The 23,014-nt window shown below is 36.6% G+C and overlaps 1 protein-coding gene across 4 annotated transcripts in view; it reads right to left on the reverse strand.

Annotated features, from left to right (window-relative positions):
• ATP8A2 (ATPase phospholipid transporting 8A2) overlaps positions 1 to 23,014 on the reverse strand; it is an 860,692-nt gene that overhangs the window by 553,182 nt on the left and 284,496 nt on the right. For all 4 annotated transcript variants that reach the window (XM_056794696.1, XM_016421852.2, XM_007495237.3 and 1 more), the window contains exons 21-23: positions 22,742 to 22,826; positions 20,540 to 20,679; positions 1,628 to 1,766 (exon numbers count right to left, since the gene is read on the reverse strand). In XM_056794696.1, coding sequence (XP_056650674.1) covers positions 1,628 to 1,766; positions 20,540 to 20,679; positions 22,742 to 22,826 — 364 coding nt within the window. The remainder of the gene's footprint in view (positions 1 to 1,627; positions 1,767 to 20,539; positions 20,680 to 22,741; positions 22,827 to 23,014) is intronic.

Here is a 23,014-nt window from a genome sequence, read left to right on the forward strand (position 1 = left end):
GTGTATTGGTTCCAAGGCAGAAGAGCCATAAGGGCTAGGCAATGGGGGTTAAGTGACTTTCCCAGGGTCACACAGCTAGGAAGTGTCTGAGGTGAGAGTTGAAGCTAGGACCTCCTGTCTCCAGGTCTGGCCCTCTATCCACTGAGCCACCTAATATATTAATTTTAAGTTATCTATATACAAACATCCTGGAAAAATGTTGCCCTAACCAATAATGTTTTGCAACATCATTAGCAAATTACAATCAAACTCCATTACAAAGTTATGAAATTTCATCATAGCACTGTTCGGCTGATCGCCCATTGATATAATTGTTCATACAGAGCTAACTGCCCCCATAATGCTTTTTATTTAATATAATGAATTACAGGAAAGCATATAGGCCATTACATAGGCTATGCCTATATGTCATTATGTGTAACCAAGCTTTAATATTCCTTAATTATGGTTTTATGAAAATCACATGTAATTATATTCTAAAGAATTAATTTCTAAATCCTTGAACCTAATTTTGGTTAGCACAAGCGATTCTTCCACACCTAAACTTTTCTTAACCTGCTAACAAATAAATGCAGCTCCACTGATTTCTAGTTCACTTTCCCTATCTGTCTCTTTCTGGTATTAACAAGCATGAAATAAGTCTAACGTACAGACTGAAGGAAATAGAACCTGGAAAATCCACAAATTGGAGGAGTCCCTAAATAATCAAAACTGGTTATAAACATACATATAAAATCAATTCTATAAAATCAAATATTCATCCATAATAAATTACATGTCCAGAATGAGAAAATAGTACATATTAATACAGAGTTCTGAAGGAAAAAAAGCAACTTATATAAAACCATACATTATTTAAAATGATATCTTACATTTTATGTTATGGGGCTAGAAAAGTCTATTATAGGTCTTCATTCTCAGTGACTAAATTTGAGCTTTACAAAGAGCACAGAGATGGAACAAAAACTCATATAAGACATATTTCAAGCAAAAAAAAAAGTGAGAGAGATCTGAAATAAAGAAAGGAAGGTGTAGATCACATACAGAACAAAACATTCCCTTAGAAAATCAGAATAACAACAGATTCGAGCCAGACGAGGCCCTCACCACAGGTTGGGAAGCACAAGGCCCAGACAAACTGCTTTCCTACCCTACTTTGGCCAGCCCTCCTTTTCACATTACCTCCCAATAAACTTTGCCTTCCCTCAAAAAAATCTTAATATCTTTTCAGACATACTCCCTTTATTTAGAGCAAGGGCTCTTAACGAGTTCTTCAAGGAATCTGTGGGCTGACTCTGGAGACCCCATGAACTTAGATGGAAACAAAATTAAACCTTTACTTCCACTAACTTCTAACTGGAATTTAACATTCCCTTCAACAATGTGAAAGGGAGTCCACAGGTTCCACCAGACTATGAAAGGGATCCATAGCACACAAAAACTGATAAGAACCTCCTACTTTCAAGGTACTTTCCCCTTGATTCATAATAGGAAATTTTCATTGGGCTCCATATTTCCATTAAGGTTTTAATAACTGCAGAAGATAAGCTACCTATCCTGGACATTAGAACACATTTGTTATCACTATAATTAGCTTCAACATAGCATCACTTTAAAAATCTATTACCTATATTGATTGCTGTTTCCTGTTTATCTCCAGTTAGGATCCATATTTTAATTTCTGCTTTCATTAGAGTTGATATTGTTTCTGGAACACCTGCTTGAAGACGATCTTCAATGGCTGTAGCTCCAAGAAGCAGAAGATTCTAACATTTTTAAACAAAATAAAATTTTTAATTGGTTACAGTTTTGAATATACTCAAAAGTAACATCTACAATAAAAAATCCTGATTAGCCTAAATTCATTCCTTCTTCAGCATCTAATTATGTGCCCCACATAAATGGTTTGGATCTCATTGATATCAATGCTTCAAAATCAATCAAGTAATGTTAAAGTGATCCAAAGCATAAGAGATATTGTATAAGTAACCTATGCACAAAATCTATACCTTTTAAGATTTATTTTGAGTAGGGATTTAAGTATTGGAGAGGGATAAGGAATTTCATCTATTATTCCATAAGATGTTCACTGTGATCAATTGCAAAACATAACAAAATGTTCAAATACCTGGGACACAAATTTAACAATATAATTGCCAAAAGAGAACCTACAGTACTAAAGCTGGGTGTCACAGAATTGAAAAAAAAAACATATCAAGTCAAAATTCTCTAAAACAAGGTCCAATATAATTGTTAGTGCTTCAATGAGGACTCAGTGACAGTAGACTATAGATGAGGACTACAGTTTACATACTTTGAGGAAGGCTTAAACAAGATAATGAAGGTAAAATACTTTGAAAAGAAAAGGTTTGGAAATATGAGACACTATTAAATTGAAATCATCATTGTTGGGGCAGTGGGGTGGCTCAGTGGATTGAGAGCCAGGCCCAGAGACGGGAGGTCCTAGGTTCAAATCTGGCCTCAGACACTTCCCAGCTGTGTGACCCTGGGCAAGTCACTTAATCCCCATTGCTTAGCCCTTACCACTCTTCTGCCTTGGAGCCAATACACAGTATTGATTCTAAGATGGAAGGTAGGGTTTAAAATTTTTTTAAATCATTATTATTAAGAGAGGAAGAGTGGATAGGGGAAATGGTCTTAGGATCAGAAGTTCAAGTACAGCCTGCCATATTGTGTGGGTGACCTCAGGCAGGTATTTTAACCTGTCATGGCTACAGCTAGTCTAATTCTTTACATTGCTAAACAGTTATTCATCTTTATTAGTAACAATTCCTCCTAAAGTTCCTAATACCAAATAATGGATAGCCTGACTTTTGACCAGTTAGTATAGGTCACAACTGATGCTTCTGTATAGAAAGGCTGATACTCTGTATCTCAATAAATTAATAAACATTTATTAGGTGCCTACTGTGTACCCAGTGCCAGGGATATTCAAGTACAAAGAATGAATAATCTCTCTTCACAATGAGCCTGTCTTCAAGGAGGAGACAAGTAAGTATAAAATGTATACAGAATAAATACAAATAAATGCAAACAAATACAAAGTAGTTAAAAACAAGGTAGTCTAAGAGAGGACACCAGCAGTTTGAGGGGATAAGGAAAGACTTCATTAGGAAAATGGCACATGCAGAAGATCTTAAAGCAAGAAAGGAACTCTGAGGCAGAGTAAGGAGATATGCAGGCATGGGAACCATTACTGCAAAGGCTTAGATCCAGCAGATGGAGTGTTAGTGAGAGAAAGAAGAGCGGTCCTGGCCAGATTGAAGAGTTCAGGAGGCAGGGTCATATCTAATGAGGCTGGAAAGAACAGTCGGGACTGTGATTATATAAGGCCTTAAAAGGTTAAACAGAGGAGTTCCTATATCATCAAAGAATCAATAGGAAGCCACTGGAGTTGATTGAATGAGGAAGGCACATGGTGAGATCTACAGTTAAAGAAATTTACTTTGGCAGCCATATATAAGATGTGCTGGAGTAGGGAAAGACTTAAGATGAAAAGACCACTTAGGAGACTGTTGCAATGATTTAGGCAAGGGGGGAGGAGAGCCTGACTTCAGGTGGTAGTGATATGAGTCATGAATCAGATGAAAGAGGTAGAGGTAGAAATGGCGAGATTTTGGTGATTCCTTATTAGATAGGAGGGGTGAGAGAAGTCTAGGGTAACACCATGACTACAAACTTGAGACATTGGAAAGGTGATGGTGCCTCCAGGAGACCAGGAAGGTTTTGGTAGAGGGTTTAGGAAGAAAGATAATGAGCTCAATTTTAGACATGTTGAGAGATGTTCATAGCAATCTAGTTTGAAATGTCCACTAGGCAGCTAGTGATGCAGAATTAATGGTCAAGACAGAAGTGCTAGTTATATAGATCTGGGAGTCACCTGCATAAAGATGATAGTTAAACCCAAAAGCTGACAAGATTACCAAAGGAGAAAGAAGAGGGAAAAAAGGCCCTTAGACAGAAATTGGGAAACATGCAGAGACAGGCACAAGATGTGCATGATGAGCTAGCAAAGCTTACTGAAGAGACCCTTGGCCTATCATGTCCCATTTTACTTTGCTGAACCAGCAAAAAAAAGAGAGAATATGAGAATTATTGACTGAGACAGGAACTTTCTAGGTCACTGAGTATTACCTGGCCCACTCAACACCATTTCCAACAAGTCGTCATCTGGCCTATATTTGAACACTTCCAGAAATGGAGAGTTCATGCCATTACAACACTGGTTCATTTTCAGATCATTGTCATTGTTAGTAAATTCCCTTTGCTGAGCCAGAATCTATATTCCTATCACTTCCATTTACTAGTTCCAGTCTTACTATCTGGAAGCCTACAGAATGAAAGTCTAATCATTCTAAAACAGATGGAAATACTTGAAAACAGCTACTATATTCCTGGTAAACTAAAATATCTCTTCCTTTAACTGGCCTTCATCTGCCATGGTTTCAAGTCTCCTCAGAATCACAGTAGTCTTCCCTACTCTAAGTATGCTACAGTTTTCCTATAATTTAGTCCAGGTTTGTTTGTTTTTTCCACAAACCTACTGATGCTTCCAGAAGTTTAAGGTTTTTACTACATTATTTCATCGTTATTATCTCCTTACGTGAAATTATCAGGCAACAAGGATGACCTAGAAAGAATCTGAAGGGACCTTAGAGGTGATCTGATCACTGTCCTCATTTTACAGATAAAGACCTTTTGCCCAAGGTCACCCCGCTAATAAGGGGTAGAACTAGGGTTTCAATCTACCTGTCTGACTTCTTCCTATCATATAAGCTAGTTCTATAGACATATGCATGTGAACAATGAGAACTGAAACTATTTCAAATGTAATCATATAAAATAATTAGTAAAAATGAAAAAACAATTCAGAATTAATGCATATCAAACTATGGACTCTCTTTTTCATCTCGAAAAGTTCCATATATCCATACACTTAAGATAAATATTATATAAAATTATATTGCTTCACTAATTGAAGTTATGTGTGAGGGGCTGCAGATGTAATGTGTATGTGTAATGTCCCTAGACATATATACATATGTGGAGAGAAGGGGGTAGAGGGGGCAAAAGAAAGAGAGAGACAGGGACAGAGAGAGATGACAGAAAGAGAGAGGAAGAGAGAGATGACAGAAAGAGACAGACAGATAGACACAGGGACAGATATATATATCCATATATCCATACACTTAAGATAAATATTATATAAAATTATATTGCTTCACTAATTGAAGTTATGTGTGAGGGGCTGCAGATGTAACGTGTATGTGTAATGTCCCTAGACATATATACATATGTGGAGAGAAGGGGGTAGAGGGGGCAAAAGAAAGAGAGAGACAGGGACAGAGAGAGATGACAGAAAGAGAGAGGAAGAGAGAGATGACAGAAAGAGACAGACAGATAGACACAGGGACAGAGATGACAGAAAGAGACAGAGGCAGAAAGAGAGACAGACAGAGACAGACAGACAGAGACAGAGAGAGAGAGACAGGGACAAAGATGACAGAGAGACAAAGACAGATGACAGAGAGAGACAAAGAGACAGATAGACAGAGACAGGGACAGAGATGACAGAAAGAGACAGAGACAGATATGACAGAGACAGATATGACAGAGACAGATGACAGAGAGAGAGAGAGAGAGAGAGAGAGAGAGAGAGAGAGAGAGAGAGAGAGAGAGAGAGAGAGAGGAGAGAGAGAATGAGAACACTAGGTGGTACAATGGACAGAGTGTCAGGAAGACTCACCTTCCTGAGTTTAAATTGGCCTCAGACACTAGCTATGTGACCCTGAGCAAAGCACTTGTTACCCTGTTTGAATCAGTTTCCTCTTATATAAAATAAACTAGAGAAAGAAATGACAAATCACTCTTGCTCCAGTATCTTTGCCAAAAAAAATAAAAACATCAAAAGGGATCACAAAAAGTTAGACATGATTGAAACGACTGAACCACAAAAAGCAATAAAGTTGGAAATATATATTTTTGTGTACATATATGTGTATATGCATATATAAACACACATCCTTTGCTATATGAACCTGGACATGTTACTTAACTATCCCTTATTTCAGGCTCTTCAACTATTTAAAAAAAAGAATAATAATAGCACCTACCTAAGAGTTGTTAGTGTCAAATAAAATATTTGTAAAAAGCACTTAATGTAGTGCCTGACAATAAATCAAACATATATTAAGTACCTACTATGTGCTGTGATAGAGGCTGGCACTAAAGAAGTGCCAGACTGAAGAATATGTGAAATTGATCACTTCAATGGGCTAGGGGCCCCAGGAGTGAATTTTGGGAGGAGAGAAGACTCTGTCTGAAAGAGCAGCGAGGGTCTCTCCATCTTGAGACATTGAAGAGAGAAGGTGGATAAAGACTTTCTCCTGAAGGTTACCCACTTTTCCTTCTGGTGACTGGAAATCTTTTCCCCCAACACTTCCCAATTGAAGGGATTTTTTTTTATGTGACATTTGTTTGCCTTATTTTATTTTATTTTATATTTTATTTGATCATTTCCAAGCATTATTCATTAAAGACATAGATCATTTTCTTTTCCTCCCCCCACCCCCCATAGCCGACGCGTAAATCCACTGGGCATTACATGTTTTCTTGATTTGAACCCATTGCTATGTTGATTGAAGGGACTTTTTTAAAGAGAAACATGAACAGACTTTACTTCAGCTCCTGTTGCCCAGGGGTAAATCAACCTGACTTTCTCTCAGGGGGGCTCAGGCTGCCAAGGTCTGAGTTCCCCCCAAACTCGAGGAGGGAGGAAAAGGGTTTAGATAGAAATAGGGACCCCCTTTTCCCACTTTCCTTTCCCATTCTTCCTTGTCCATTATTCCATTTGCATTTCCTGATTGAGTTAACATTAAAAGTTATCTGTTCCCCAAGCTGAATGTGAGTGAACAGATCTAGGGGAGACCTTTGGGTCTTGAGTAGTAGAGGGGGGATAAGAGGGACAAGAGTGTATTGGGGAGAGCAGCTTTAGCTAAGGAGGGAAGGCAGAAGGGGGAAATTCTTCAAACCCCTTCTCCTCTCTCTGAGCCAACTTGTTACATCTGCGGTCTCCCCTGTACCCCGCTTTGCAGGAAGAGGGGTTCTCCTCTCTTTCCTTTCCCTGTTCTCTTTCTCCCTCTCCATACCTCAGGGTCTAAGCTGCCTCCCTCTGTGGGGTACATCTCTTCTCCTTCCTTTTATTTTTTTTAAAACAATGCTTAGCACTGTACTAAGCTTTAGGGATTAAAAAAAGTCAAAAGACAATCCCTGACCACAAGAAACTTATAATCTAATGGGAAGACAAAATGCAAATGAATGTACACAAAGCAAGCTATGTGCAAGACAAATAGAAAATAACCAACAGAGGAATTAAACAGATGCTTCATTCCATTCTCTTTTCATCCATGGTGTACTCCATTGCTATGTATACAAAATCAAGAGAATGTTTCCCAACACACTGAGTAGATCTCCTTGTGGTAGATTTATATGCAGAAATGGAAGTGAGCCGAACAAGACAGATAGTCAAGGAAAAGTTGCCATCTGGATCACTTGAAGGAGTGCCCTCATTGAAAGAGATCATAGATTCATTACTGAACTGGAATTAAAAAGGGATTTAAGGAGAACCCAAATTTCAAATTAATCATAATAAAATTATGTGTGAGAGGTCTGGAGATTGTTAGTAGAAAACATTCCCAGTCACCCACCAGCAGTTCCATGATGGTGCTTAGATAATAGTACTCTAATTGCACTTTGAAACCAGTTCTCCCACAAACCACAACCTTTCTATTATCTTGAGAGGTACCTGAAGTTTATAGTCAATCACTGACAGGAAGATTCTGGTGACATAGTAGTCAAGAGAATGGCTCTCAAGTGGGCTGTGGTCTCTGATGTTATGTACCCTAGAATGGATGGTTAGTGCTTTATCCACAGTTTCCTGTGTTATACTTTATGACTTTAAAAGAATACCACAGGGCTTTGACAAGCATGCTTTCACTGAAATCATATACAACATATCCTTTTGCCATCTGTATGTTTATCTTAGGCAAATTCTGTTCCTTTTGGGAACAAAGACTAAGAGAAATTACTGCAGAGGCTATTTTATTTCAATGCTACAAAAGACATGAACTTCTAACAAAATATTTTATATGGGGAAGAGGCAAAAAGATGACATATGGCAAATGGAAGCTCAAGCTAACTTATACATCTAACCACCACATTTCACTTATAGATGTCAAAATTATGGAATGAAGAATAAAAATTGCCTTCCATGCCTTCATCTAATAGAATATAAAAATGCAGTTTAAAAGTGAGATTTCCCCAGTGTAAGCAACACTGGAAAACTCTCTTATACAGGAACTATTGCTGGACAAGCAGCTGAGCCCAGAACTGAACAAAAAAGAGAGTGAGAGAACTTGCAATTAGAAAATTGTAGGGTGCTTGCATTAATTCAAAGTCCCTCTATGGAAAAAAAAAAAACAAGCCTCTTTTTTATTCCAGCATCCTTTCAGTGATGCTATATAGTTTCTAGTTATGAAATAGAAGCACAAAACTGCAGATGACTCTAAGAACAATGGAGAAACCCATGGTAAGAAAAATAGGCAATAGCATATAACTGATAATATACATACATGTGTGTATATATATACCCACAGCAGCATAAAACATATTTTTTTAATTGTAAGTTACTTATTTAGTCAATTTAGGACACTATTCCTTGGTTACAAGAATCACATTCTTTCCTTCCCTCCTCTCCCCCCACCCTTCTGTAGCTGACGTGCAATTCCACTGGATATTACATGTGACCTTGATAAAAACTCATTTCCATGTTGTTGATGTTTGCATTAGGATGTTCATTTAGAGTTTACATCCCCAATCATATCCCCTCGACCCATGTTATCAAGCACTTGTTTTTCTTCAGTGTTTCTACTCCCACAGTTTTTTCTCTGGATGTGAATAGTGTTCTCTAGTAAGTCCCTCCATGTTGTTCAGGATCACTGCATTGCTGCTAATGGTAAAGTCCATTACATTCGATTGTACCACAGTGTATCAGTCTCTGTGTACAATGTTCTCCTGGTTCTGCTCCTCTCACTCTGCATCAATTCCTGGAGGTTGTTCCAGTCCCCATGGAATTCCTCCAGTTCATGATTCCTTTGAGCACAATAGTATTCCATCACCAACATATACCACAATTTGTTCAGCCATTCCCCAATTGAAGGGCATCCCCTCATTTTCCAATTTTTTGCTACCACAAAGAGTGCAGCTATGAATATTCTTGTACAAGTCTTTTTCCTTATTATCTCTTTGGGGTACAAACCCAGCAGTGCTATGGCTGGATCAAAGGGCAGACAGTCTTTTATTGCCCTTTGGGCATAGTTCCAAATTGCCCTCCAGAATGGTTGGATTAATTCACAACTCCACCAGCAATGCATTAATGTCCTGACTTTGCCACACCCCTCCAGCATTCACTACTTTCCATTGCTGTCATGTTAGCCAATCCAGCATAAAATATACGAAAGAGATGCATGAGTGGAAAAGGAGGTATCCTAGGCATGTAGTGGGGCAGCTGGGTGGTACAGTCAATAGAAGACTTCATAGAATCAGGAACATGTATTTTCCTGATTGCAAATCCAACTATATGACCCTGGGCAAGTCATTTAACCTACTAGCTGTGTTTCCCTGGACAAGTCACTTAACCTGATTTGTCTCAGTTTGTCTGTTATATAAGCTGAATATAGGAAACTGAACAACACTAATATCTTTGTCAAGAAAATTACAGTGGGGTTATGAAGAATCAGACATGATTGAAATGACCGAACCATAACAAAGTCATGTACCAAGAGCTAGAAAACCAGTATGTTGCAGTGGCTCTCTAGTAAGGTTAAAGCCTAGAGATAGGTTTCCCAGCATATTTGGCAGGATTCCTATAGGCAGAATTCAGGAAAGCACATGGATAAAAGTTATAGTAGATAGGTAAGAGTGGGTAGGTTGCTATCTGCACTATTGGAGGAACTAGCTATATCAGTGAGATCATGTTTTTGTTGAAGTATTAGGAAAGTTAAAGTATACGAAGATAAGAAAAATAAGAGAAATTGATTCAAATCTACACAAAGTCCTACCCCAATACCTTATTTTCTAGAACTGACCCTGATTTCTCAATAGCTTACAATCTAACAGAGAGAATGGTACATACAACACGATATACAATGTACACCTATAACAAAAGCACAAAGCAACACCAAAAGTAATACAAATTGCTACGAAAAATTTGAAGAGGGAGGAAATCATTTGAGCAAGTATGAGATCAAGAGAATGGTTAACAATCCATTGGATAGACTCCCTCATAATAGATTCATGTACAGAAATGGAGAAGAGCTGAACAAGTCAGGAAGCCATGGAAGTGTTACAATTTGAATTACTTCAAAGGAGAGCTTCATTAAAAGAGATCACAGTTCCATTACAGCATTGGAATAAAAAAGGTGAGGGGAGAAACCAACTTTCAAATTAGTAATAACAATCATCATCAAATCATATTTGAGAGATCTGGGAATAGTGTTAGAAAATATTTTAGTCACTTGTCAACAGTTCCATGATGGTACTCAGAGAAGAGCACTGTAATTGCACTATGCAGCCAGAGCTTCCATAAAATACAACTCTTTATTATCAATCGAGGCACTTGAAGTTTATAGTCAATGATAGATAGGAAGATTCTGGTGACATAGTTGTCAGGAAAATGGCTCTCAAGTGGATTATGTTTTCTGATGCTATATACCCTAGATTGGGTGGTATACCTGAATTGGAACTTAAGGGAAAGGATGATGATAAGATTCCACCCAAAGAATGGGAATTGACTTAAAGTCATGGACATTAGCAAAAATAGGATGAGTAAAGGAGACAAGGAGCAGTCGAATTTGACTAGAATGTGGAATATGAAAAAGTGAATCATATGTGATAAGGCTAATCCATTATGGACAGACTTAATGCCAATATTGACAGTTTATGCTCTATCTGGAAAGCAATATAGAACCACTAAAAGCCACTGAGTAAGGGAATGACTAAGAATATTAGGAAGATTTTGGGAGCACCACTGTAAAAGACTGACTGAAGGGAAGAGATATTGGCAGCAGGATGACACAATAAGGAAATAATTATAAGGGAAGAGGCAAGAATCCAACTAGGATGACTAAAGTGCGAATGAGAAAGAAAAGAGACAGCATCAACAGGGCTTGGCAATTTATTGGATGTTAAAGATAAAGGAGAGTGTGGAGTCAATGACAGTACCCCAATTCAAGCCTTGGTAGTTAGGAGAATATTAGTGATACCATCAGCAAAAGTAGAGAGGTTAGAACATTCACTAGATTTTTAAGGAAGATAAGTCCAGTTTTGGGCATGGAGACTTTGAAGTGTTAATAAGACATTTAAGTAGAAACAAATATCAGATAAAAGGAAATTCCAGACTGGAGTTCAAAAGAGGTTAAATCTGGAGGTAAGAATTTAGGATCATCCACACAGATGACAATGGAAGAGAAAGGACTATATAGTAATTCCAAAGGAAAAAATATCAACAGAGAAAGGGGTCAAGAATAGTGTTTGGAGCAACTTTCATTTAAGAAATGGGGGTTTTGAAGAGCCAAAGAGAAAGGAATAGCTAGAATCATGAAAGCAGTCTTACTGGAAGCAAAGTTTGTCAATTGTATTAAATGACTCAAGAAACTGAGGACTGAGAAAAGGGTACTGTATTTATTGGTGAAATAATCAGTAACATTTGGAGAGAAAATAATTTCAGCAGAATAGTAGGAAATGTAAGTTGGATAGCATTCATTACCTTCTTCAAATCCAGGGCAGAACCACTATCTCAGACCAGGAAAAGAATGCAATTTGGATAGTGAAGGTGGGTGTACCAACTTGGACTCATCCCACAGAAACCCAAAGCTCTTTTTTGCCTCAGGAAAAAACAGGGCTTACTCTGCTCTGAATCACTAAAACAATACTACAGTGCTTCATTATCACATTAGGTATCAAGGCAGATGAGATACTCCACAAATATCAATGTTTCTGTCTGGTTAGTAATAAATCACTCTGAATAAGGAGCACCTAAGAAGCATCAATTTTGTGCTAGACATTATGCTACAAGCTACAGATATGAAACCAAAAGTGAAATAGTCTCTGCTGTCAAGGAGCTAACATTCTAACAATGCATTCATACATACATAGAGAGGCACAAAACAGTCACATGTTAACCCTTTGGAGGAAAGCCATTAGCATTCTGGCATGGAAGAAAGGGTTCTCATGGAAAAGATGATGCTCAGGTTAAATCTTTTTTATTTACATTTAATTATTTCTTTTTTACATTAAAATATCTGGTTAACTCCTTCCCTCCTCTCCTTCCTCCCATTAAAGAAGGCAACATTTGACAAAAAGATCTATATATGCATATATATGTATATGTATATAAAAACTATGTCTTGCTTAGTTCTGTTTATCAGTTCTTTCTCTGAAGGCTCTCTTGGTTCTTCTCATTTCACTCTTCATAATATCATGTAGGTCTTTCCATGTTTTCCAAAATTAACCTGCTCATCATTTCTTACAACATAGTAGTATTTAATCCCAATCATATACCACAACTTGTTTAGCCTTACCCCAGTTGACAGGGATCCTTTCAATTTCCAGGTCTTTACCACCACAAAGAGATCTGCTATAAATGTTTTAGAACATGTATGTTCTTTTCCTTTTTTCCTGATCACCTTTGGAAATAAACCCAACAGTGGTATTGCTGGCCCAAAAGGTACTCTTAAAGCATAATTCCAGATTGCTCTCCAAAATAGTCAGATCATTTCACAGTTCCTGAAAACTAGTGATTCCAAGAAACGGCAGTGAAAAGGGAGTGCATTCCAGGTACAATGGATAGCAGGTACAAAGGCACTGAGAAGGGAGATGTAGAATTATATGTGAGGGACATCCATAGATTGAGTAGAGGAGAATAATGTATATATAATAAAGTTAGAAAGGTAGGATATAACCAGGTTTTGAAGGGGTCTAAATGCCCAGAGAAGTTTGTACTTGATCCTGGGATTACTAGAAAGCCATAAGACTTTACGGAGTGCGGAAAGTAGGATAGAAAAAAGTCAGAGCACAATATACTCAGAGCTGCCTTTTTTAGAAAAAAATCACTTTGGCAACTGTGTGGAAGATGGATTAGAGTGAGAGAAGGCTTGAACTATATACAATAAGGAGATTATTATAATAATAGTCCAGTCAACTGGTGATTAGGACATGAACTAGAGAGGCGGTTGCCATGTGTTCAGAAATATTATAAGGTTAGAAATAATAAGATTTAGCATATCATTATATTCAATGGGGAAGGAAAATGAAGAGACAATGACTCCAGTTTTGGGGGGTCTAAGTGGTGGATAGATGGAGAGCATTTTTTTTCAGCAAAAGTCCTTTGGAATTGTCATACATCATTGTATTGATTAAATTCACTAAGTCTGTGCCCAGTTTCTACCAGAATACTTTCTCTTTTTCTCGGTAGTTTTTATTTTTATTGAGTTCTTGTCCCAATAGCTGGGATTTTTAGGTTTATCTAACACTAAATCAGTACACTCAGTTGCTTCTGTATATTGAATAACTAATCTATTCCATTGATCAACACTATTTCTTTTCCAGCACCAGATTGTTTTGATGATAACTACTTTGTAGTATAGTTTGAGATCTGTTATTGCTAGACTTCTTCCTGTATGATTTTTTTCATTGATTCCTTTGACATTTTTTACCTTTTCTTCCATCAGATGAATTTCATTATTTTTTCTAGTTCTATAAAGTAATTCTTTGTTGTCTGACTGATATGGCACTGAATAATTAAATCAATTTAAGTATCATCATTTTTATTATGTTGGATTGACCTGCCTATGAGCAATTAATATTTCTCCAATTTTTAAAATCTCCATTTAAATCTCAATTTAAAATCTCAATTTAAATTTCTGAAAAGACTTTTGCAACTGTGTTCATATAATTATTATGTGTGTGTGTTGGCAGGTAGACTGCAAAGTATTTTATGTTTCCTGCAGTTATTTTAAATGGAATCTCTCTATCGCTTCTTATTGAGTTTTCTTGGTCATAGGTAGAAATACTCATGATTCATGTGGGTTTATTTTATATTATGAAACTTTGCTCAAGATATGCGTTTCAACTAGTTTTTTAATTTACTCTCTAAGGTTCTCTAAGTATACCATCATGTTTGCCGCAAAAAAAGTGATAGTTTTGTTTCTTCTTTGCCTATATTTATTCTTTTAGTTTCTTTTTCTTATCTTATTGCTATAGCTAGCATTTTCTAATACATAGTGAATGATCATGATGATAATGAGCATCCTTCTTTCACCTTTGATCTTATAAAATTCTTTATTTTATCATTATTATAATAATATTTACTTTTAGTTTCACATAGATAGAACTTATTTTAAGAAAAGTTCCATTTATTCCTATGATTTTTAGTGTTTTCAATAGCAATATGTGTTGAATTTTGTCAAAAAGTCTTTTCTGAATCTATTTATATGATCATATGAATTTTTAGATGTTTTTGTTATTGATATGGTCAATTTTTTGTATATTTTACCTAAGAGTCCTACATTCCAATCTGGTCATATATAGCAGGATCACAGGGTATATGACATAGTCATAATGTCCTTGATAGTATTTTATTTAAAATTTTCACATCAATGTTAATTGGAGAAATTGGTTCATAGTTTCCTTTCTGTTTTTCTTCCCCTTGGTTTAGGTATCAGAACCATGTCATAGTAAGTATTTGATAAGATTCTTCCCTTACCTATTTTTTCAAATAATTTATATAGCATTAGAGCTAATTTGTTCTTTAAATATTTGGTAGAATTTACTTGCAAATCCATCTTGTCCTGGGGATTTTTTTTTTCATTGAGCTCATTTAAGGATGGTTCAGTTTCTTTTTCTTAGATTAGGTTACTTAAGCTTTCTGTTTCTTCTTCTATTAATCTGAGCCATTATATTATTTGTAAATATTCATTCATTTCATTTCGATAGTCAGTTTTATTGGCATATAGTTGGGTAAAATATCTTCTAATAATTGCTTTAATTTCATTTTCACTGAAAATTTACCCTTTTTCTTTTTTGATACTAGTTTTGTTTTTCATACTTTCAATTTTATTATTTTTCACTTGATTTTTAGAATGTATGTTTTGGTGTTTAATTGGGGATTTTTAAAAAAGCTTTTCATTTGCATGCCCAATTCATTGATTTGCTCTTTCTTTTATTAATATAAGTCTTTAGAGTCAGAAATTTTCTCTTAAGTACTGTTTTAGCTATATTCCACAAATTTTGGCATTGCCTACATGAAATTATTGATTGTTGCTATTATTTGTTTTTTGACTCAATCATGACATAGGATTAGTCTCTAATTAATTTTATGCCATGTTTCAAAAGTAATTTATTGAATATAATTTTGTTCCACACATTTTTAAGGTTTTTATGCCCTAATAAATGGTCAATTTTGGTGAAGGTGCCACACACAGATGAGAAGTAGATATAATGCCTTTCTATTTCTTAACAATGCTCTCCAAAGGTCTATATATATCTGACATTCTAAAATTCTTTCCATCTCCTTAACTTCTTTCTTATTTATTTCATGATTGGCTTTATCCAGGTCTGAGAGGGATAAAACTAAGGTCCCCCATTTGTATAGTTTTATTTTTTATTTTATTTTATAACATTTAAATTTTCCTTCAAGAATTTATATAGTATACCACATATGATGTGTAAATGTTCAATATTGATAATAATTCATTGTCCATCTCTATAGCACCACTTAGCATAACTTAGCTTCCTATTTTGGTTTTTACTTTATCTGAGATCATAATTGCTATCCTTGCCTTCTAAACTCCAGTTGAAGCATAATAGATTGTGCTCTAACTCCTTATTTGAATTCTCTGTGTGTATTTTTCTGTTTCAAGTGTTTCTTTTAAATAACACATTGTTTGATTCTAGTTTCTAATCCATTCAACTATTCGCTTCTGTTTCATGAGTGAGATCATTGTATAAACATTCATAGTAATGATTGGTAACTATGTATTTCCTCCATCCTAGTCTATTTGTCCTTTTTTTCGCCCTGTCCCCTTCTTAAGAATCTGTTTTGCTTCATACCACTGCCTCCCTTAATCTGCCCTTTTTATGCTACTCCCTATTTCTTTCAGTCTTCTTCTCTCTTGTATTGCTGTTTGGTAAGATACCCAGTAGAGTGTGTATTTACATCCTTTCCTCCTTGAAGTAGTTCAGGTGAGAATGGGGTTCAAGCATTTCCCGCTGCCCACTTTACATTTTCCCTTTCATTGTATAAGCTCTTTGAGAGAATGTCTTCCATTCTCCCTCTCCCTTTCATTTTCTTCCAATACATTACTTTTTCTCTACCTTCTTTTCTTCTTTTGAGATCAATGTGACATATTAGACTCACAACTATGCCCTATTTCTAAGTAGATACCTTTTAACTAGCTTAATGATAATATAGTTCTTATGAGTTACATGTATCATCTTCCCATAAAGGAATATAATTCAAGGTAGTCAGCCATCTGTTGAATGTTTCTAATTATATGCTCAATGTTTCTCAGTGATTTGATTTGGCCTCTTCAGATGAGCTAAAGTCTTTCCTGCATATAGCACTCTGACTGTTACATGAATGCTCTCATCACATTTTCCTAAATCCATCTGTCTAGCCCATTTTTGTCAAGAGTTAGTCAACCTAAGCAATTCAGGTTAAGTTTCTGTACCTCTCTACTAAACCCAATTAAAAACAATTAAAAAAAAAAACAACTATTCCATTCCCTTCTAGAGATGAGCTTCTTTCATTTAACACTCATGAATATATCTCTCAATGCTCTTTAAAAGCCTCTAAACCTGCCTGGAACTATGTTCAGATCCCCCAAGGGCTTCTTGTCATGCTAATTATAATTATGCTTTTCCTGCTCACTAGCTGTCAGTTGTAGACAAGAAGCCTACAGGTTCCCAGGGCATAAGAATTCTGGTAAGATAAAAGAAACTAAGTGTGGAGATGAGAAAGGCGTCCTTTGTAAGGAGGGCATTCCCTGTGATGCCTTCTTTCTCTTCCCAAATACATGATTACAGCATTATCTGCATAAACTTTATTTGTCTTCATGCAGTGATTCATAGACTTAATAGATGAGCTCTCCCCTTAGAGAACTAGATGGGCATGTCCTCTTTGCTCACAAGGTTTTCAAGACATCAACTTTATATCCTACTTAATATAATGAAGCAGAGATCTCAATTTATGGTAGAGAACACTTAAAATTGGTAATATCAATCTATAGTAGAGAACGCTTGAAATTGCCAACATTAATGTCCCAAACCAATGGAATGGGCAAGTTTAAATATTTCAAATGCCACCTGCCCCAACACACACACACACACACACACACACACACACACACACACTGTGGAAGTTAGAAGACAAATGCATCATTTTATGGTTTCCCCTAAAATAGTCTGTGATGCTTACTAGTTGGGCAAACATGGGCAAACCATTTAACCTCTCCAAAATTCAATCTCTTCATCTGTCCAAGTGGGAATGATAGTATCTTTAGTACCTATCTTACAGTATTATTGTGGAGTCCAAATGAAAAGTTATATAAAACATTTTAGAAACTTTAGAGGCTATATAAATGCCAGCTACTATGCTACTCTCTCTCTCTCTCTCTCTCTCTCTCTCTCTCTCTCTCTCTCTCTCTCTCTCTCTCTCTCTCTCTCTCTTTCATTCTCTCCATATATATGTACACACACACATATATGCACATACATACTTATATATGAAAGATATATAATATATTTTATATAAAAATATATAAAACATATAATTTCCCCTAAAATTCTTCCCTGTAGGTTGTATAAAATGAAACTGAGCAGCAATAAAGTAACATGTTAATTCTGTTTCAAGCCTCACTAGTCAGCTTTTGAATTGCCTAGACTTTGAAAGTGCACCACAGGATTTCTTCTCTTCCCTGGGAGGTGTTTTATGAACTATGTATACACATAAGTAGCCAAGCAAGAAGGTGGGAGTGAGAAGACAACAGGGGAGAGTATCTGATGTGGTTGTTCACATCCCAGAATGGGGAGTAGAAACTGAAAAGATCAGGACTTCAAAGTTTCAGAAAAGGAATATAGAACAGGCTCAAATGTCTTAGAAACCTTGCCCTTCACCCTAAAGCAAGTGCCCTATATTTGAGCCCATCCTGGTTAGTAGTATAAAAAAATTTTTGTAGCAGTGTTGTGATTAGCAGATTCTTTCATTCTCATTCTTCAAAATATCCTGTTTTTGCTGATATGTGTTAATCTTGGCTATCTCAAAATACCTTTTAAAAAAACCCTTACCTTCCATTTAGAATCAATACTATGTATAGAGTGGTAAGGGTTAGACAGTATGGGTTAAGTGACTTGACCAGGATCACACAGCTAGGAAGTGCCTGAGGTCAAGTTTGAACGCAGGACCTCCCATCTCTTGGATCCATCTCTGGGCCTGCATCTCAATCCCCCTGTTCCCCTCCATCCCCCAAATTACCTTTAACCAATGTTAAAGTATTTAGCCATAACATAGTTGAAGCCATACAAAAGTAAGTTTTCTGTAAGGACTAGAAAAGTGTTCCAGACTTATGAGATAGACAATGAGTAAACTGAATTTACTCATATGGATTATTAATGGCTCCTAAGATTTAGAGGTGAACCCTTCTTGAAAGTTTCCTTTCCTCTGAAATATTATTTACACATCTTAGCAGTCCAACATAGGTCTTGATGTCCTCCCTTTCAGAGAGCACATCCAAAAGAATTGGACAATTTTTAGAAGGAACAATAATGATAGGATGAGTTTCACTTACTTTGATAATATGGAATCCTAACATAGTGGCTACAAGAAACTTATACCAAAGAATGGTATGCTGGGCCTTCCATCAGTCTCCCACCACTATAATCTCCTAGAAAACTCACAAAGAGAAAAATTTGGTCTGATGACACTGCCATTCTTCATTTATGACTGATTATTCTGGTAGGTACCAAATGGAATTTCTTTGTCACCTTTCTAATGTATACCAGGGAAATCAGCTGAGGGGAATGGTTTCAGAGGTCTTCTCCAGGGAAATAAAATATACAGAAGAATGACTAGTTCTGAGAATCTTAATGGCTTTAGTTCAAGAAAAGTTTATGAAACTCATGGCTTAGAGATCCATGATTTCAACATTGCTTTCTTTTGCCTTTGTATTGCTCAAGGCTGTAGAGAAGGTGCTGATCTGCACTGGTAGTAAGTTTCCTCTCCTTGGAGCACCCTACTACCAATGAAACTACATGTCCACTTATTATTCCTTTTTTTCCCCCTTTTTTTGTCTAAAATTCAGGAAAATTGAAATATAGGGGAGGATTCTCATCCTAACATTTTAAAAAATGTTTTGTAGAAAGATTGCCCCCTAGTGGCACCAAATCAGATAAGAGCTTATTCAGAAGGGAAAAGACAACTACTGAAAGAAAAAGTATTTGTTTTTATTTACATTTAGTTTATAAATAACTCCTGAGGTTTTCTCCTATTAACACAGCCACCTGGTAGAAAGCCAGTTTTAAGATATGTTGAGTCAGATATGCCAAGTAAATAATACAATCTGTGCCCAATTTTCACTTAGGGAAATTCCATCTCTTGGTCTACCACAGTATAATTATCTTACTGCTCTGATGCACTAAATGGAACCAATGATGTTCTTAAAAGGTTCATCTTCCCCAAAGTCCTCAGATCACAGGAACATAGGACTCACATCTAGAAGCTGCACATCCTATGGCCCATCGCCCTTATTTAACACATTTCCAATCTGAGGCCCCGAGAAGTGAGACGATTAGGCAAAGGTCAAGGCCTTAAGAAGCTCCAGGGCCAGCACGCACACCTCCATCTCCAGACTCCACACCCTCTTTTCACAAACAGGACTCCTCTGCATATACTTGATTATGTCATTAATTTTATACATTTGAGCTCAAACTTGAAACTGACAAACACAACTTCAAACTAATGAATTTTAATATCAACAGATATATTAGACAAACATGGTCAGGAATTGATATCATACATGTACAGAGAAGAAAGAATCATCCTAAAGAGAGGCACTAAAAAGTAGCCCATGAGTATGGAAAGCTGGAAGAACTTGAGTGTAGAACTTGGATTTTTGGATAAAGTGTTCCTACGGAAGCCCAGTGTTTCCTTTCAGGAGAAAGATCACTTGGAATGAAGTGACAAGAGAGAAAGTAGAAGGACTGAAATGCTAGCTAGAGCTTATAAATTAAAGCCTCTTAAATTATTCTAAAAGAAATCAGACACTTCATATAAGTAAGATCATGGAGGGGAAAGGTAAATGCCAATTAGGAGAGCTACGGGGTTTTTTATGTTTGTGTGCTTATGAGAACAGCCTACTCAAAGGGAAGTTAATTTGGTAGAAGAGAGACCATCTGTTCTAGTTACCTTCTCAATGATTTCATAGCACTCTTCCAACATCCGAGTTCTGTCTTTCAAATTTGTGCTGGCCTCATTATAAACAGTCAACCATTGCTGATAGACCTCCTCAGATAGGTCTGCATAGGCAACACAGAGTGTTCTCAAACCTGAAGAATAAACAATGTAAAAAAATCTTTGTCAGTTTGGAGAAACCCACCTCCTAAAAATGAAAACCACAAGTCTTCTCTCACACTTCAAGCTTTATGAGTTATTTCAATGGTTATTGCTACATTTTCAAGGGCTAGAATTTCCAATTACTTTTTCCTCTTTGTGGGGAGGGAAGAAGGGAGGGTGGTGGTACAGATTTGCAATTTCATAGGCATAATGAACTCCAATTACAAGAACTCCCTCTACCACTCCATATGGCCAACTCACCTGTAACTTATAGACTTAGAGAGTCGCCTGGGGCCACAAAAAGTTAAATGTCTTGCCCAGGGTCACAAAACAAAAGTTTTGACAGCAAAATTTTAAGTCTAGGTCTTCCTGAACCTAAGGCCAGACCTCTATTCATATCATTGCATTCCCCCTTTATTCCACAACTTAAACAGATGGCCATTAATTAGCATAGTACTAGGAAATTTCTTTGATACCTTTGAGAATGTTTTTAAAATATATATAAACTCTTTTCTTCTATCTTAGAATCAACACTGTGTATTGGTTCCAAAGCAGAAAAGAAGTAAAGGCCAGGTCACTGGGGTTAAGTGACTTACCCAGGATTACACAGCTAAGAAATATCTGAGACCAGATTTGAAATCAAGACCTCCTGTCTCCAGACCTGAATCTCTATCCACTGAGTCATGTACCTGCCCTGCAACTACCTTTTGAGACCTGCCTGGAGCACACACATGTTTATTAAGACAGCAGTCAAAAATACCAGGTACTCTGAAAAGAGATTCATGTTTTCTTGCCAGAGGCAAAAGTATGTCTGTAAAAATTAAAATTAATCCCAAATAATAAAAATATTATATTATTATATAACATATAATAGTAATGATCATTTATGTCAGAGGCTAGAGCTTATAAGCTCAAACAGGATCTTGGATAAGACAGTCTATGACAGTGATGGTCAACCTTTTAGAGATGAAGTATCAGGTCCCACCGCCACACTACCCCCTAGACCTAGTGCTGTGCCACAACCCCAGAGACCTAGTGCCATGCCCTACTACCCCCACCTTGGTCCTTGGTCCCCCCTTAACCCAGACAAGGAAAGAGGCAACACAAGTAATGTCGAAAAAAATGCCATTAGGCACAGGAGAGAGGGGGAAAGGAGCAGCTCCGTGTCTTAGTCCCTCTACCTTTCTAGTAACAAATTCTGGTGGGGGAGGGTGGCATGTGTATCCACAGAGAGAGCTCTGTGTGCCATCTTTAGTACCCATGCCATAGGTTCACCATCACTGGTCTATGATTTTTGTCATCTTCACAAGCAGGGAAGACAGAAATCAAAATCCTAATTTAAAGCCTCTCTGAGAATACTTAGGGTGAGTCACTACAGGTTCAGTGTCCATAATCAAGGAATGAAAAGTCAGTTATACAGCTAAGAAAAGGTCATAAGCACACTAACTACAGAGGCTGGTTCAGCTATATACTTGGTGACCAAAATTCAGGCTTCCCTGAGTGAGAAAATGATACTGCAAAGATCTCAGACAAAGGATGCCATCCATGAGAGCATCTTTTACTCTCAAGTCTCTATTACCACAGGACAGCCTCTGTCTGCACCAGATCCAGCACACTGACTAGACCCTACTGGCTTTTAGACTCCTTGGGGGATTGAAGAGCGCACAACATGAAGGCGAATAAGTATCCTTACTGGAATAAGCACAGAAAATGATAAGAGTTTTAAAAGCCTTAATGAGATCTATCTTTGGAAATAGTCATGCTTATTCATCACTATTCTGGACCAAAAATGCAAATGTATGTATAAGACCAAGTCCTTCTACATCCAAGTATACATATACACATATGGGTGTATTCTGCATATACACATATATTCATATATTATAAAGCTTGAGTCACAAGCATTCAGAATTACTAACATTTCGATTCTTGACACCATTGAGACTTTTGAGAGCACTAGGTAAATAAAAGAAGTGTTATACAAGTGTAAAGTATTATTGTAGATACTAATTTTATCATTAATGATAACATCAAAAATAGTTTAGAATAACTTACCTTCTGTAGCAAAATATTCAAGATGACACAAAGTTTGTTCCTTGAACTGAGAATCCTCTGACAGTCTTTCATAAATCACATTATCCTATCAAATAGGAAGTCATCATGACCAGCAAATTCACATATAAAATTACAATTCAATTTTCTAAATACTATTTTAGAACTTTACATGTTTTCTACCTAATAAATAAGAAGTATTTTGAAAGGCCCTAATAAAAGTAGTAGCTGAATTCCAATCCAGAAGCAATGATGAGCTTTGAACTTCACAATGGG

Source organism: Monodelphis domestica, chromosome 4 (genome assembly GCF_027887165.1).
Source record: "Monodelphis domestica isolate mMonDom1 chromosome 4, mMonDom1.pri, whole genome shotgun sequence".
Taxonomy (NCBI): Eukaryota; Metazoa; Chordata; class Mammalia; order Didelphimorphia; family Didelphidae; genus Monodelphis; species Monodelphis domestica.